This window comes from Toxoplasma gondii, chromosome IX, assembly GCF_000006565.2.
Source record: "Toxoplasma gondii ME49 chromosome IX, whole genome shotgun sequence".
Taxonomy (NCBI): domain Eukaryota; phylum Apicomplexa; class Conoidasida; order Eucoccidiorida; family Sarcocystidae; genus Toxoplasma; species Toxoplasma gondii.
This window is the reverse complement of record NC_031477.1, coordinates 5923278-5935048: the sequence shown is the minus strand read 5'-3', so window position 1 is coordinate 5935048 and position 11771 is coordinate 5923278. Positions and strand designations below refer to the sequence as shown.

At 58.4% G+C, this 11771-nt stretch overlaps 1 protein-coding gene across 1 annotated transcript; it reads right to left on the bottom strand.

Moving 5' to 3' along the window:
• Positions 1-401: 401 nt before the first annotated feature.
• Positions 402-11642, bottom strand: TGME49_306300 (hypothetical protein). Its single transcript, XM_002370351.2, has one exon. It carries the CDS (start codon positions 10564-10566, stop codon positions 1579-1581), a length of 8988 nt encoding a protein of 2995 aa, XP_002370392.2. The 5' UTR covers positions 10567-11642; the 3' UTR covers positions 402-1578.
• Positions 11643-11771: the final 129 nt, after the last annotated feature.

The window sequence follows — 11771 nt, the reverse complement described above, 5'->3', positions numbered from 1 at the left end:
TTCTCTATGCGTTCCGCTTTGACGGATGGAACAGACGATTTGCATGCTTTTGCCTGCATACTGAGACAGTGCCACTCGCCCATAAGTTCGGACTCGGTTAAGTCAAAAGGCGGGGTAAAGCCTGACATTGAAAGTGTCCCAGAAACGTAGTTTAAGTTCACTATCCTTGACCATTTTCAGCTGCCTTGTAGACTACTCACAAGTATTGGAAGCTGCCGCGCAGATACAAACGCCAGCGGGTTTGCATTTTTCAATTCAGGTTTCAGTCCCTCTGGTAAGGCCGTTTTCGAACAATGTTTACCTTCACTGATCGTCGGTTCATGGCACTGAGCCTTCTACGGGAAACCAAAAGAACGAAAAAGCCGAGCACCGTGAAGACGGTCGCGTTTTAGCGCAATGCAGATGTTTCTTGTTCAAAAAAATGCTTCAATATATTGTATTGTGTTGATCCCCGGAACAGAAGAAAAAGAAGCAAACGCACATTTCGCCCTTGCCTCCTTGCCTCTGTCTCTATACAAAAAAACCGGGAGACTGCTGTCCCTTATTTCTGCTCCCTTGTCGACATCCACACACGAACGCAAGGATGACGCACGACGCGTTTGAGAATTTCCGCTCTTGACAACTAGCATGCCCATCATTAGCTGGAGCTCATTTTTCTCTTACACTGCCCGGCCGAATGAACATAAAAAACGCCTTCCGGTCTCTGCTCCCTCTACCAGTCCAAAAACACGAGAGACACTAGAAGCAGCGTTCTTCAGTTCCGTCACTCCTTTCGTCAGAGATGAAGTGAACGGAAAGGGTCCTTGTGTCCATTTCATGCTCTCTGATTCGAGGCGACGGAAGAAAGGCAGCCCGGCGTTTTCTCCCTTGAGTCTTGCCAGGGAAGCGGTAAAAAAGTAAAGCGACGACACACGCTTAGGAGACGTTTGCTTCCAATGCGGAAGCCGCGAAACGCTCGTCGCCTAAAACGTCGAATCCAGCGAAAGCGGACCCCAAGTCTCGAGGAAAGAAGAGTGTTCTACAGTTACAGAGGCGGTTGAAAGTGATTGTCCGACAATACATATATACATCTCTATTTAGGTAGGTAATATCAAGGTGTGTATCAACGAATCGATCTACAGAGATCTATACAACTAGGCAAACAACCACACATTTGTGGCTGGTGAGACAGATTGAGGAGACACGCATGTGGGCGCGCACCACGGCGACCATTTACATCATCGGATAGACATACCAGCTATGTCGTTGCCACCGTCGACTCCTGAGCCTGAAATCATCGTCTGGAACGCCACAGACGCTCTGTCTTCGTCTTCCATTCCGTTTCCCTTCTGTCGTTCTCGTTTCACCCACCAGTCTTTCTGCCGTGGTGTCTCAGTTTCCGACCCCGCCTACCATCGACGCCTTTGGCTCCGAAGCACAGTAACCGGCAGCCTGCGAACGCCGTCAGTTACATTTGTCGATTAGTTTCTTCCTCGTCATGCTGCTCGCCGCAGTGTTGGGAAGCGGCACCGTCCACGTCTTTAGAATCTGCAGCTCATTCGTCGCTCTCGCGGACTTCTCCGCTGTCTTTCTTCGTCCCTATCTTTTCTTTATGTCTAGGTTCTCAACCTCAGTGCTCGCGTCTCCTCGCTCTTCCTCTTCTTCAGCGGCGTCGTCCTTTTCCTCGTCTTCCCATTGGTCTCCCTGGTCTTCCTCTTCGTCTTCTGAGGCGGTGATATCTTCGGGTGCAAAGTCCGAATCGGCGCATCCACAGAAACAGCCTGCGACCAAGTGCAGATACTCAGCTAGCGACAAAGAGCCTGCGTGGTTTTCTCCGGCCAGTAACGAAGACGATGAAAAGGCGAAACCTGGGCTCGAGTCATCGAACGCCTCCGCAATCCCTCCCCATGGAATCCGCACGAGCAATGCAGGGGACGAGGACGACGCGCAAGCAGCCGATGCATGGGCCAGGTTGCAGCAAGCGTTTGCATGCGCTTCCCACTGTCGCAGAGCTTCGTCCTCGGAGTCCTCTTCGTCTTCGCCAGACGAAGAAGACGAGGGATGAAAGCTGCTGCCAGTGTCGCTGGTCTGTTCGATCATTGGGTCTCCATCTCCATCGCAGTGTGACCTATTGTCCTTGCGCCGCGGTCTTCTCGGTTCCTTCATCACCAGCGCCCCTCCCTTGTCTTCTCCGCCTGCTGTCTTTCTTGAACGTTGCTCTCGGCGCGCGTTTGCCTCCGCTTTGCTCTCCTCGTCGTGCCAACTGTCCTCAATTTCAGTCTTCACTTCAGAGATCTCTGTCTGCCTCTCGCCCTTCACTGCTTGGCCGTCCTGCACTTTGCCGCTGCGCCTTCGTTCGTCGCTGCCTGGCCTTCGACTCTCTCTCCCCAGGATACAGTTCCTTCCCTTCTCACCCGTGATACTCGCTGCTTTGGCTTTTCCTCCCTCCCTGGAATCTCTCGACTCTGGCGATCCCTCGCGTTCGCTGCTCGCTGCTCTCCCACAGCATATGCCAATGTTCCCCGCACGGCCTGGTGTAGAATGCATGTCGGGCGTCGACCGTCCTGACGAAGCATCACACAGACTGGCAAGTACCTCACCTCGGCTTTCTGGATGTCCGCTCGCCTCTTTCGTGCAGCTTAAGAGCCTCGGCGACCGCCGATGGCGCATGCGCCGAACGGCCTTCAGACCATTCGCTGCTCCTTCGTCCTCTTGTTGTTTAGCGACCTTTGTCTCGACCCGCCTCTCGTGGTCGCCTTCATCTACTTGGTTCGCCGCTCCACAGCCCTCGCTGTGCATACAACTCCGGTGGTCGTTTCCTGCGTGTCTCGAAGACTGCGCCTCGCTGACAGCCAGGTCCGATTCCGATGATCGGCAGGAAACCGGCGACAACGAATCAGGCCGAGACGGTTCTTTCCCTTCTCGAAGCTTGCTTGTCTGCCTCTTCACCCTCTGGTCTGCCTTAAATATCGCGTTTCCCTTGACCATCTTGTTGTCTTTCAAGATCTCGTTTTCCTGTACCTTCTCGTGCTCAGCTCCGGCTCGTGGTTCTCCTTTCCTTCCTTCGCGTTCTTCTTCGCTCCTGTTGCCGCCCATCGCTGCCTCGCAGTCCCCTCTCGACTCCGCCTGCCCCCGCGCGCTTCCGGGCCTTGGCCAGCTTCTCCGAGCGAGCGCGGAACTCGGGAGGGTGTCCAAGGCGCGTGCCGCTGCACGCAGATCTCTGCATCGGAGAATGCAGCACCGGCGATGGTCCATGTGAACGGCTGCGAGGCGACCAACGACGCAGGTGAAGTCGACGAGGAGCTCGCGGAGCTTGTGGTAGAGGCGGCCTCGCTTGGCAGCCGAACTCGAGGCCACCAACGCACAGGCGGGCGAGGCGCATGCAGCAGGCGCTGGATCGGCTCCGGAGGAACAAGGAGCGGAGGAAGAAGTTGACCTGTGGGCCGAGGCTGAACTCCCGCGCCGTTGGTTCACAATGAAGTCCCTGGCACGCGCGTGTCGCGTCGCGACTTCACGCGGGTCTTTCTTTTCATCTTGACTCCCTGCTGTTGGCGAGCGTCGGAGAAACGCCGAAACGGTGCTACAGCGAAACAACGCGCAGGCGCCTTCAACCGCGAAAAGCGCGGCCTTTTTCTCCGCGGATCCACTGGCTGGTTGACCGGTCCCCTCAACGAACACAGGCGAAGAACCAGAGTGGTGAGGCGCGGCAGAGGACCTCGTCGGAGAACTCGAACAGGGAAGAAGACCCCGCCGGGCTCCAGCATGGCTTCCTTGCCTCAGAGACTCTGACGCATGCGTGTGGGCGCCTGGAGACCTGCGAAGAGGAGACGAAACAACGTCACATGGAACTTCTGAAGACCTGCACTGACGCTTCGAACTCCGCGTCTCTCGTGGCAAAGAAGTCGGGCGCGTCGTGCGATTGCCTGACCTAAACCCCTGTGACAGACGGCGAGATGAAGAGGTCGGGGACGCGGTACAAGGCGAGGAATGTGGAGAGAGAGGGCGCCCCAGGCTGGAGCTGCACCAGAGTTTCGACGAGCCGCCCGGCGAATCAGCGCCCGCTTTGCTGGCACACATTTGGCGACTGCGGATCGGAGTCGAAGTGCGGGAGGATCGCGACGAAGCGGAGCCGGGAGCGAAGGCGAGGGATCCAGGACACCCAGACGCAGAAGCGACCCTCGAGCGATCGGAAGCTTCCGTGGGCGTCGGCGTCACCGTCTTCAGCAGCGGCAGAGGCGGAAACGCCGTGGCAGACGCTGAGTTCCCCGCAGCCATCTGCAGAGTTCCACTGGGCCCCGCGGTGCTGGAGCCGTTAGCCGCGGTTCCCCGCAGGTGCAACGAAGACGCGTTTTTCTGCTCTAACGCCTTCAGCTCCGCACCTTCCAAGACAAGTCGACAAAGGGCTTCAGTCCCAACCGCTACCTCGGACGCAACTTTCGCGACGCTGCAAAGCGACCAGGAACTGGGTGGCGCGAACGGCGACGAGGTACGCGCCCGCCCCGGCCGCGCAGGCCTTTCGGGGGTTTGTCGCTTTCTGTTTGGTGCGTCGTTCAATCCCCCGTTGTTTGTTAGGCGTCTCCGCCGCGACCTATCTGTCCCGCAGTCTCCTGGCGGTCTCCCTCGTCTCCGCGCGCCTCCTTCGCCCTCGCTCTCCAGTCCTCGACAGGATTCTCTCTCCCCGCTCGTCTCTGCCTTTAAGGCTTTCCCACCCGCGACCGTCTCGAGGCGCGACTCGAGAGCAGCAAGATGAGCCAGAAGGCGGAAAAGACCGAACAGAAACGCGTCGGGCAGCAGGAGTTCTGCGTGCTGCAGCAGCGCCTCTCTGGCGGGGTTCCCAGAGCGCCGGTCCCCCAGCCACCGGCGGTAGAAGAGAAGCAGGTGCTCCAGCCGCTCTTCAGGATCTGAGGCGAGCCTGGCGGCAGGCCCATCCGCAGACGAGCAGTCAGGCAGCGCTCGAGAAGGACTCGCAGCAAAGGCATGAAAGGGAGACGCCGGCATCGCGCCTGACACCTGAGGGGGTGTGGTGACCCGTGTTTCATGCCGAGGCCTCGGACAAGCGCCTCGGCGTTGTGCTTGCGGTTCTGTCTCTCTTCTCGTCACCTCGAGGTCTCGCTCAGAAGAATCAGCAGGCAAACCGTGGCTTCCTGGTCTCGCATGTCTCGTCTGCAGTTCGTGCGACGCCCCGCCTCCCGGATTTTCCCTTGCCCTCTTACTTCTCAAGCTCGCCCTCGTTTCTCTTCCTCCAGAATGTGGTTCGTTGCGGCTTGACTCGGACAACTCGAAGCTACTCCCTCTCGCTTCCTCCCGTCGTTCAGAATATCCCATCCGTCCCTGTTCTCCTCTCCTTCCGTCCTTCAGTGTCTCCGTTCCTGTGTTCACCCCGCCTTCCCCTTCACTTCTTCCTCTCCGCCGCCTGCACTTGACTGTTTCTTGGGCGTCTGCCTCTGCACCTTTCTGAGACCCTCCTTCAGGTTCAGCTTCACGTCCTGCTGCCTCATCTGCTTGTTCTTGCCGTCTTGTCTCGCTTCGGCTTCGTCGCGCCCCGAGTGAACACTGTGGTGCGCTTGTCCGTGACTGCTCTGCCACCGCGAGAAGCGAAGCAGCTCCATAGCCGTTGGCCGCGATGTGTGTCTCAGACGCGCAGGACTGAGAAGCGAGATGCGCCACCGCTTCGCTTCTTTCAGGTCCACAGGAACTGTTTGCGCCACCTTGTTCGATGGAGTAGATGGCCGTATACTGCGAGCTCTCCTTTTTCTCCACAGATACGGACGCAGGCGGTGTGCTGCTGGCAGTGCTGCATGCAGTTGATGCAGAAGACGCCCTGGCCGCTTCCGTGGGCATCTCGGAACGTGAAGCTGTGCGCGAGTGGTCTGGCCTGTCGTTCTCGCTGTCTTGGGGATGCCCACGAGCGAAAGACAGAGGGAGCTTGATAGTCGTAGAAAGGCCCAAGGGGGACGCTACGACACTTGCGAGTTCTGGAGTTTCTTGCGATCTTTCAGCGGCTCCCAAAGACGCACTACATTCGCTGCGAGTCTGGCTGCTGGACTGCGAGGGTGATCGCGCCAGATTGCCGTCGGGCAGACTCCGATATAAAGCCGTCGAAGCCACAAGAGAGGACGAAGAGACAGGTGAGAAAGACGATAGAGCCTGTGCAGAGGGCGACGGGAGGCTCGGGGCCTCCGCTCCACTTGCGTCTCGCAGAGAACAATTCTCAGCGTCTTCAGTAGCGGGCGTCTTAACCGAAGCTTCACGGCCCTCTGACGGCTCCGTCTCTACTTCAGGGCTACGTCGTTCTTCTTCCCGTGTAGAACATGGTTCGCCTTCTGCGTTGCTTCTGATCATACATGCGCCTCGACCCTGTCCGTCACGATCTTCTCCAATTTTTCCGTGTTCCACCCACAGTTCTTTCGCCAATATCTCTGTTGCTTCGTCATGTTCGAGCTTCCCGCCTGGCATCTCGGGCAGTCCTCCTCGTGATTTCTTCTTCGGTCGGTCTCTTGTGTCTTCCACCCCGGGTTCGCCAACCACTATTCTGCACTCTTCCCCGTCTCCAGCTCCACCGGAGTGCCCGCTTTTCAACTCCACAAACATGCCGCGTTCGCTCTCCTTCGCTTTCTCCGTCGTTTCTCGTTCTACCTCTCGAGGGCCCTTCAACTCTCTCTTGCATGCTGACTTCCTCGCTTCTCCGGGATCCTTGTTTCCCCACACCTCGCATGCGTCTCCCTCCGCGGTTGAGAGGGCGCGCAGCTTGGCCTTCACTGGCCGCTTCATTGTGCTTTGCCGCATCGGGCGCCTGCAGTCGTTGGGCCTTTCAGCGCGTCCCCTCGACGCACCTGCCTCCTCAGCCTCCCTAGGCGTTCCTGCGGCTCTGTCGCGGGTCGCCTCTTGATCTTTCGTCTCTTTCAGGCGGATTCCAAAATCTCCAGAAATCGCTCCCCTTCCTTGTCGGGCGCTCTCCGTGTGTGCAGACGAGACCGGACAAGCAGCGGCAGCAGGGTGCTCCTCTTCCTCTACACCTGCTGCCTCCACACTTGCTTGCCCTACACGGTCGGGGGCCGGGAGAGAAGCACAGACGAACAAGGGGAGAGAAGCGGAAGCTGCAAGGGAACTCGTCGATGACGAAGCGCCGGGTGACTGAGAACCGGCACACGGTGGCGAAGAACACCCGGAGGCCAAAGGCGACGCCGAAGTGGAAGAACATGCAGAAACAGCTGACTTGGTACCAACAATACGTTCCGAGACTCTCAACGCCGCTTCCACCTCACCGGTCCGTACTGTGGCCGCGGCCTCGATCTCGAAGTTCCCTGGTGTCTCGCGCCTGTTGGCGTCTGAGGAAACACGACGCGTTTCTGCTTGATCCGGAACGTCCTCCAGGCAGGCGAAGTTGGAGGGGGGACCGGCGCCAAACTCGCGGACTTGTGCATGCCGCGTTCCGTGGCTTCCTCCTCCTCTTGCCAGCTCGAGCGAACTGTCGCCGCCATCCGTCTCTCTTGGACAAGCCGTGGATGTGCCGTCGTTCTCCACCGCCGTCTCGTGGTCTTGGTCGCTCTCCTTTCTGCCCCCAGACGCCTCAGCGCCGCGTTGCTCTTCTGAAGGCGTCTTCCAGGAGGCCATCAAAGAGTGAGGCGGAAGACCGGACGAATGCCGCGATCCTTGCGAGTCTTCCTTCGCCGATTCGTGCCAGACCCCCCTGGGACTTCCTGCATTGCTTCCAGGACTCGACCGAAGACTGCCGGCGCTCTCCTCCTCGCTCTCGGCGTCAAATCCTCCCCGACGAGCTGTCCTACACTTTCGTACTTCTCGAGGAGAACGAGCACTTTCTACCTCATTTTCTCGGCTCCGTTTCCGCGTTTCTCGCGCCTCCGCCTCGTCGCTCGGCCTCTCGCCGTCCCCTGCCATGGGGGCGACGTGAGCCTCCAGACACGTCGGGTGTCTCTTATCCTCTGTCTCTCGCCTCGCTTCCCGTCTTCTCCAATCTCCCGTCCTCGAGGCACTGCACTCCTCGGCGTTCTTTGCGACTGCCTCTTTCACGGTTCCTCGACTGTTCGCCTTTTCTCCCTCTTCTCTGCCCCGCGTTTCATCAAGAAAGCCATGCCGCGCATCGGCACCTGTCCTGCAACCTGAACAGCTTTCCATCCGGCGGGTCGTCTCCCTCTCCTCGTTTCCACGCTGTCGAGAAGTCTGTGCATTCTCGCCAGCTTCCCCTGGCCTTCCGGTCTCTCCGTTCCTCCAGTCGCTCTGCATGCTTTTTTCGTGAGCAGCGTCTATGGCGTTCTCAGGCTGCACTGCGAGGTACACCCACACAGGGAGCATGTTGACGGCGAGGCCCAAGAGGCGGGACTGAGCGCCCCGAGTCAATCCCCGACAATAGATCACTTCCGGCGCATTCAAGAACGCCCGAACGCCGAACTGCAGGTTGTTGAAAATTTGCTTCCACCGCGCTAAGCGGCCGTCGTCACTCGCGATGACGGCGAGCAGGCTGCGCGCACACAGCTGAGTGACCAGCAACGGGAAGGGGGCAGCAGCTGCAGCGAAGGCGGGAGCAGAGCGAGGACGCGACCGGCGCGACAGAGACGGTAGGCAGGGACCCACCGACGCCGCAGGTGCACGAGAAGAAGTTGGAGGCGGAGGCGCGTGGAAGCCGCTAGACGAGCAGGTGATGGACGTAGGCGACGGAGAGGCGGGCATGGACCACGGAGACAGGGCCGCTGAGGGAGACACTTTGGACATCGACGAGGGATGACAAAGAGTGGGCGGTGGATGCCTCGGAAGGCCGCAGCAGCAGAAGCTGCTGAGTCCACCATCGGTCGACATCAGTTTCGCCTCTGAAGCAGGTGAAGTCAACGCGGTGGGCTTCGCGCAAGAGGGACAGTGTGGGAACGACGGTCCCCGGACGAAAGGGTCAAAGTACACCCCAATCCCTGGGGGAATCGGTACGAGAGTCGCCGGCGTTTGCGAGGCAGACGGAGACACAAAGGACGAAGAGGCGTGCGACTGGCACGACGGCGAAGAAGAGGAAGAGACTGCATTTGAGAGAAACACGATCGAGGAAGCCTCCCACTTGGATTGCGATGTGAACGCAGAGTGCGATGGCGAGACAGGGGAACTGGAAGAACAGTGAGATGGTGAGGATGCACCTGAGGGCTCGGGTCTCGAGGGAGACGCAGGCCTTGAAATGGCAACTCCGCGCCTCTCCGGTTTCGCCAACCTATATGAATCCTCGATCATCTCTGTCGGCGCTTGACCAGCTCGTTTCTCCGCTGTGCTGGTACCCTGTGTTCCTCTCGCCTCTCCTGGGACACTCGGTTTCTCCCTCAGAGTCTCTTCCTTCTCTGTGGAGGCGTCTCGCTGCAGTTCGCCCGACTGTTTCTCACGCTTCTTTCCCTCTGCTTCCTCGTCGCCTGTCTCTCCGTCGTCAGCGCGAACTCTCACGAGCGCTGCCCCATCCTCCGCGTCGTCCGCTGTCCCCGACCCCACACGTCGCATCTTCTCTTCTGTTGTGCAGGGAAGACCGGAAGAAGCAAGAGGTTTACTCGCACAGAGGGCAGGCGAGTGTGTACGACCCAAAGAATGAACAGACGAAGACGTCGAGGATGCCGGAGACCCGAAAGACTCAAAAACTGACGGTTTACAGTTTAGCCATGGAACTGGCGGCGCAGGGGGAGAAGCTTGAGACGGTGACGCCTCACGCAACACAGAACAAGACGAGGTAGGCCGAGATCCTCTTCTGCATTTCTGACTCACATGCGTTCGTCTCTCTTCTTCACTCTTCACGTCGTTTCCTCTTTGTCTAGTTGAACGGCCCTTTGACCTCTCCTCTCCGTTTTGCCCTGGCTCCCGAAATGATGTCTCTTCTTTCTCGCTGCTCCCTTCTTCCCCGTCTTCAAGACGGTCTGTCTCATATCGGATGGCTGCGTCTGACCTTCCGCTCTCGCGAAGCCTCCTCCCTTGTCTCCTCTCGTCCCCCTCTCCTGCTTTGCGCTCTTCACCCTGGGTGTCGCCAGCTTGTCTCCCGTCCCCTGCAGACTCAGCTGCGTCTGCGCCTCCTGGAGCAGCCGGCTCAGGCAATTCCTTTGGAGGAGGCACGATGTGGACCAGCCCGGCTGAAAACCGGAATTCAGCATCCTCGAGCTCTTCTGCACGCTCCCCGCTCTGTTTACGTCCGACTCGTCTCCTCATGGCGCAGCATTCCTCCTTGTCCCTCACTCCTGAGTTCGACGAAGGCGCCCCACACGCTGCCCTCCAAGCTCCACAACGAGACGTTTCTGCGCAAGAAGCATCGCCGCTAGTAGGGCGACTCCCCACTGCCGCAGCAGACGCAGAGACACAAGAAGAAGAAGGAGAGACAGGAGAAGGAGAGACAGAAGGCGAGGAAGGCATAAGCCGAGGGGCTTCCGTAAGGTGTGCAGCCGCCGTCAGGGAACGGCCTTGGTTCGTGGGTTGTCTTTCTCCAGTTGCACGATCTGAGTTGGACTTTTGTTGCGTTTCAAACGCGTGGCGGTCACCTGCCTTCTCCGGTTTGCTGTGCCGGGCCTTCTCTCGAAATGTCTGCGCGAAAGAGTCCACAGGGTCTTTCTGAGTCTCCATTGTCTTCGCGGGGGTTCGGAAATCGTTCCTCGGATGAGAGAGACTTCTTTTCACTGCCCACAGTTCTCAGCGGCCACCATGTTGAACAACGGGAGAGTCCACCCACGGACAGGCTCTGGAGAAGTCTGGAAACCGCGGCGTGTGCCTAGGCGTCTGAGGCGTTAGCAAAAGGAGACAGGGGCTTCGCCGAAGTCCTGTCTCTTGTGTTCCAATTCATGAGGCGCTCTCCCTTCTAAGGCACTTCCACACCCTGGCGTTTCCCCGTTCTCTTCTCGGCCTTCGGTGTCGAGCGACAGCCACTCCCTCGAAAAATATGTCTGTGTGTTGTCGCGACGTGCAGGGATCTTTTCCGTCTACGCGGCATCATCATCACTGCACCTTCTCGCCCTCCTCTTCCTGACGTCTCCCATGTCTCTCTCTTTCCTTCCGGTGTCGCTCCCGTCTCCTTCTTTGTTTCGTATCCCTTGCCAAGTGTCTCCAATGCCCCGACTAACTAAAGGATTCTCATTTTCTCGCAGCTGCGTCGTACTGGGACTTGCGTTTCAGGCGTCTCTGGGCGTTCTCTTGCGTCGTATCGCTCCCGCCGGCGGTTTCTGCGTCCTACCGCAGTTGCTTGCCAAAGCTTCTTCTCTCTTTTGGAGCGCCTGCTCTGGTGGCTGCTTCATATCGAGGGTCGCATGCGAATGAAGGGAGAGAACGCTGTTCACAACTCCGAGAGGAAATTCGCGCGCAGGAACGGCCACAGGCAGATTCGCTGCTCCGAAGAAGTCGCGGACGCGAGGGAAGTGAAAGAGAAGAGCAGAGAGAAGGGAGACACTGAGACGGAACCAGGTGCAGTCGACTCAAGAATCGAGGGGAAAACAAACGCTGGAAGTGACACAAGAGGAAAGGAGACAACGGAGTCACGCGAACGGTTGGGGCTTCCGCGCTGGAGAAGGCAGCCGACACCTCTGTGGCAATGGCCTTTGTGTGCCGCGATGACTCCGAACCAGCAACAGAGAGGGAGAAAACGGAAAATGGGGAGGCGAGACGCGAGAAGAAAGAAAAAGAAAAGAATTCATGGAGGAGACGACGCTAAAAAAGCTTCAAGGCCAGAACTCAACGGGGCCCACTGGACGCACCCCGGCGCGCAAAAGTGAATAGGGCAGAAAAAAGGAGCTGAGCAAAGATCTCTCCAAAGTTTCCCCTTACGCAGATTTCCTCTG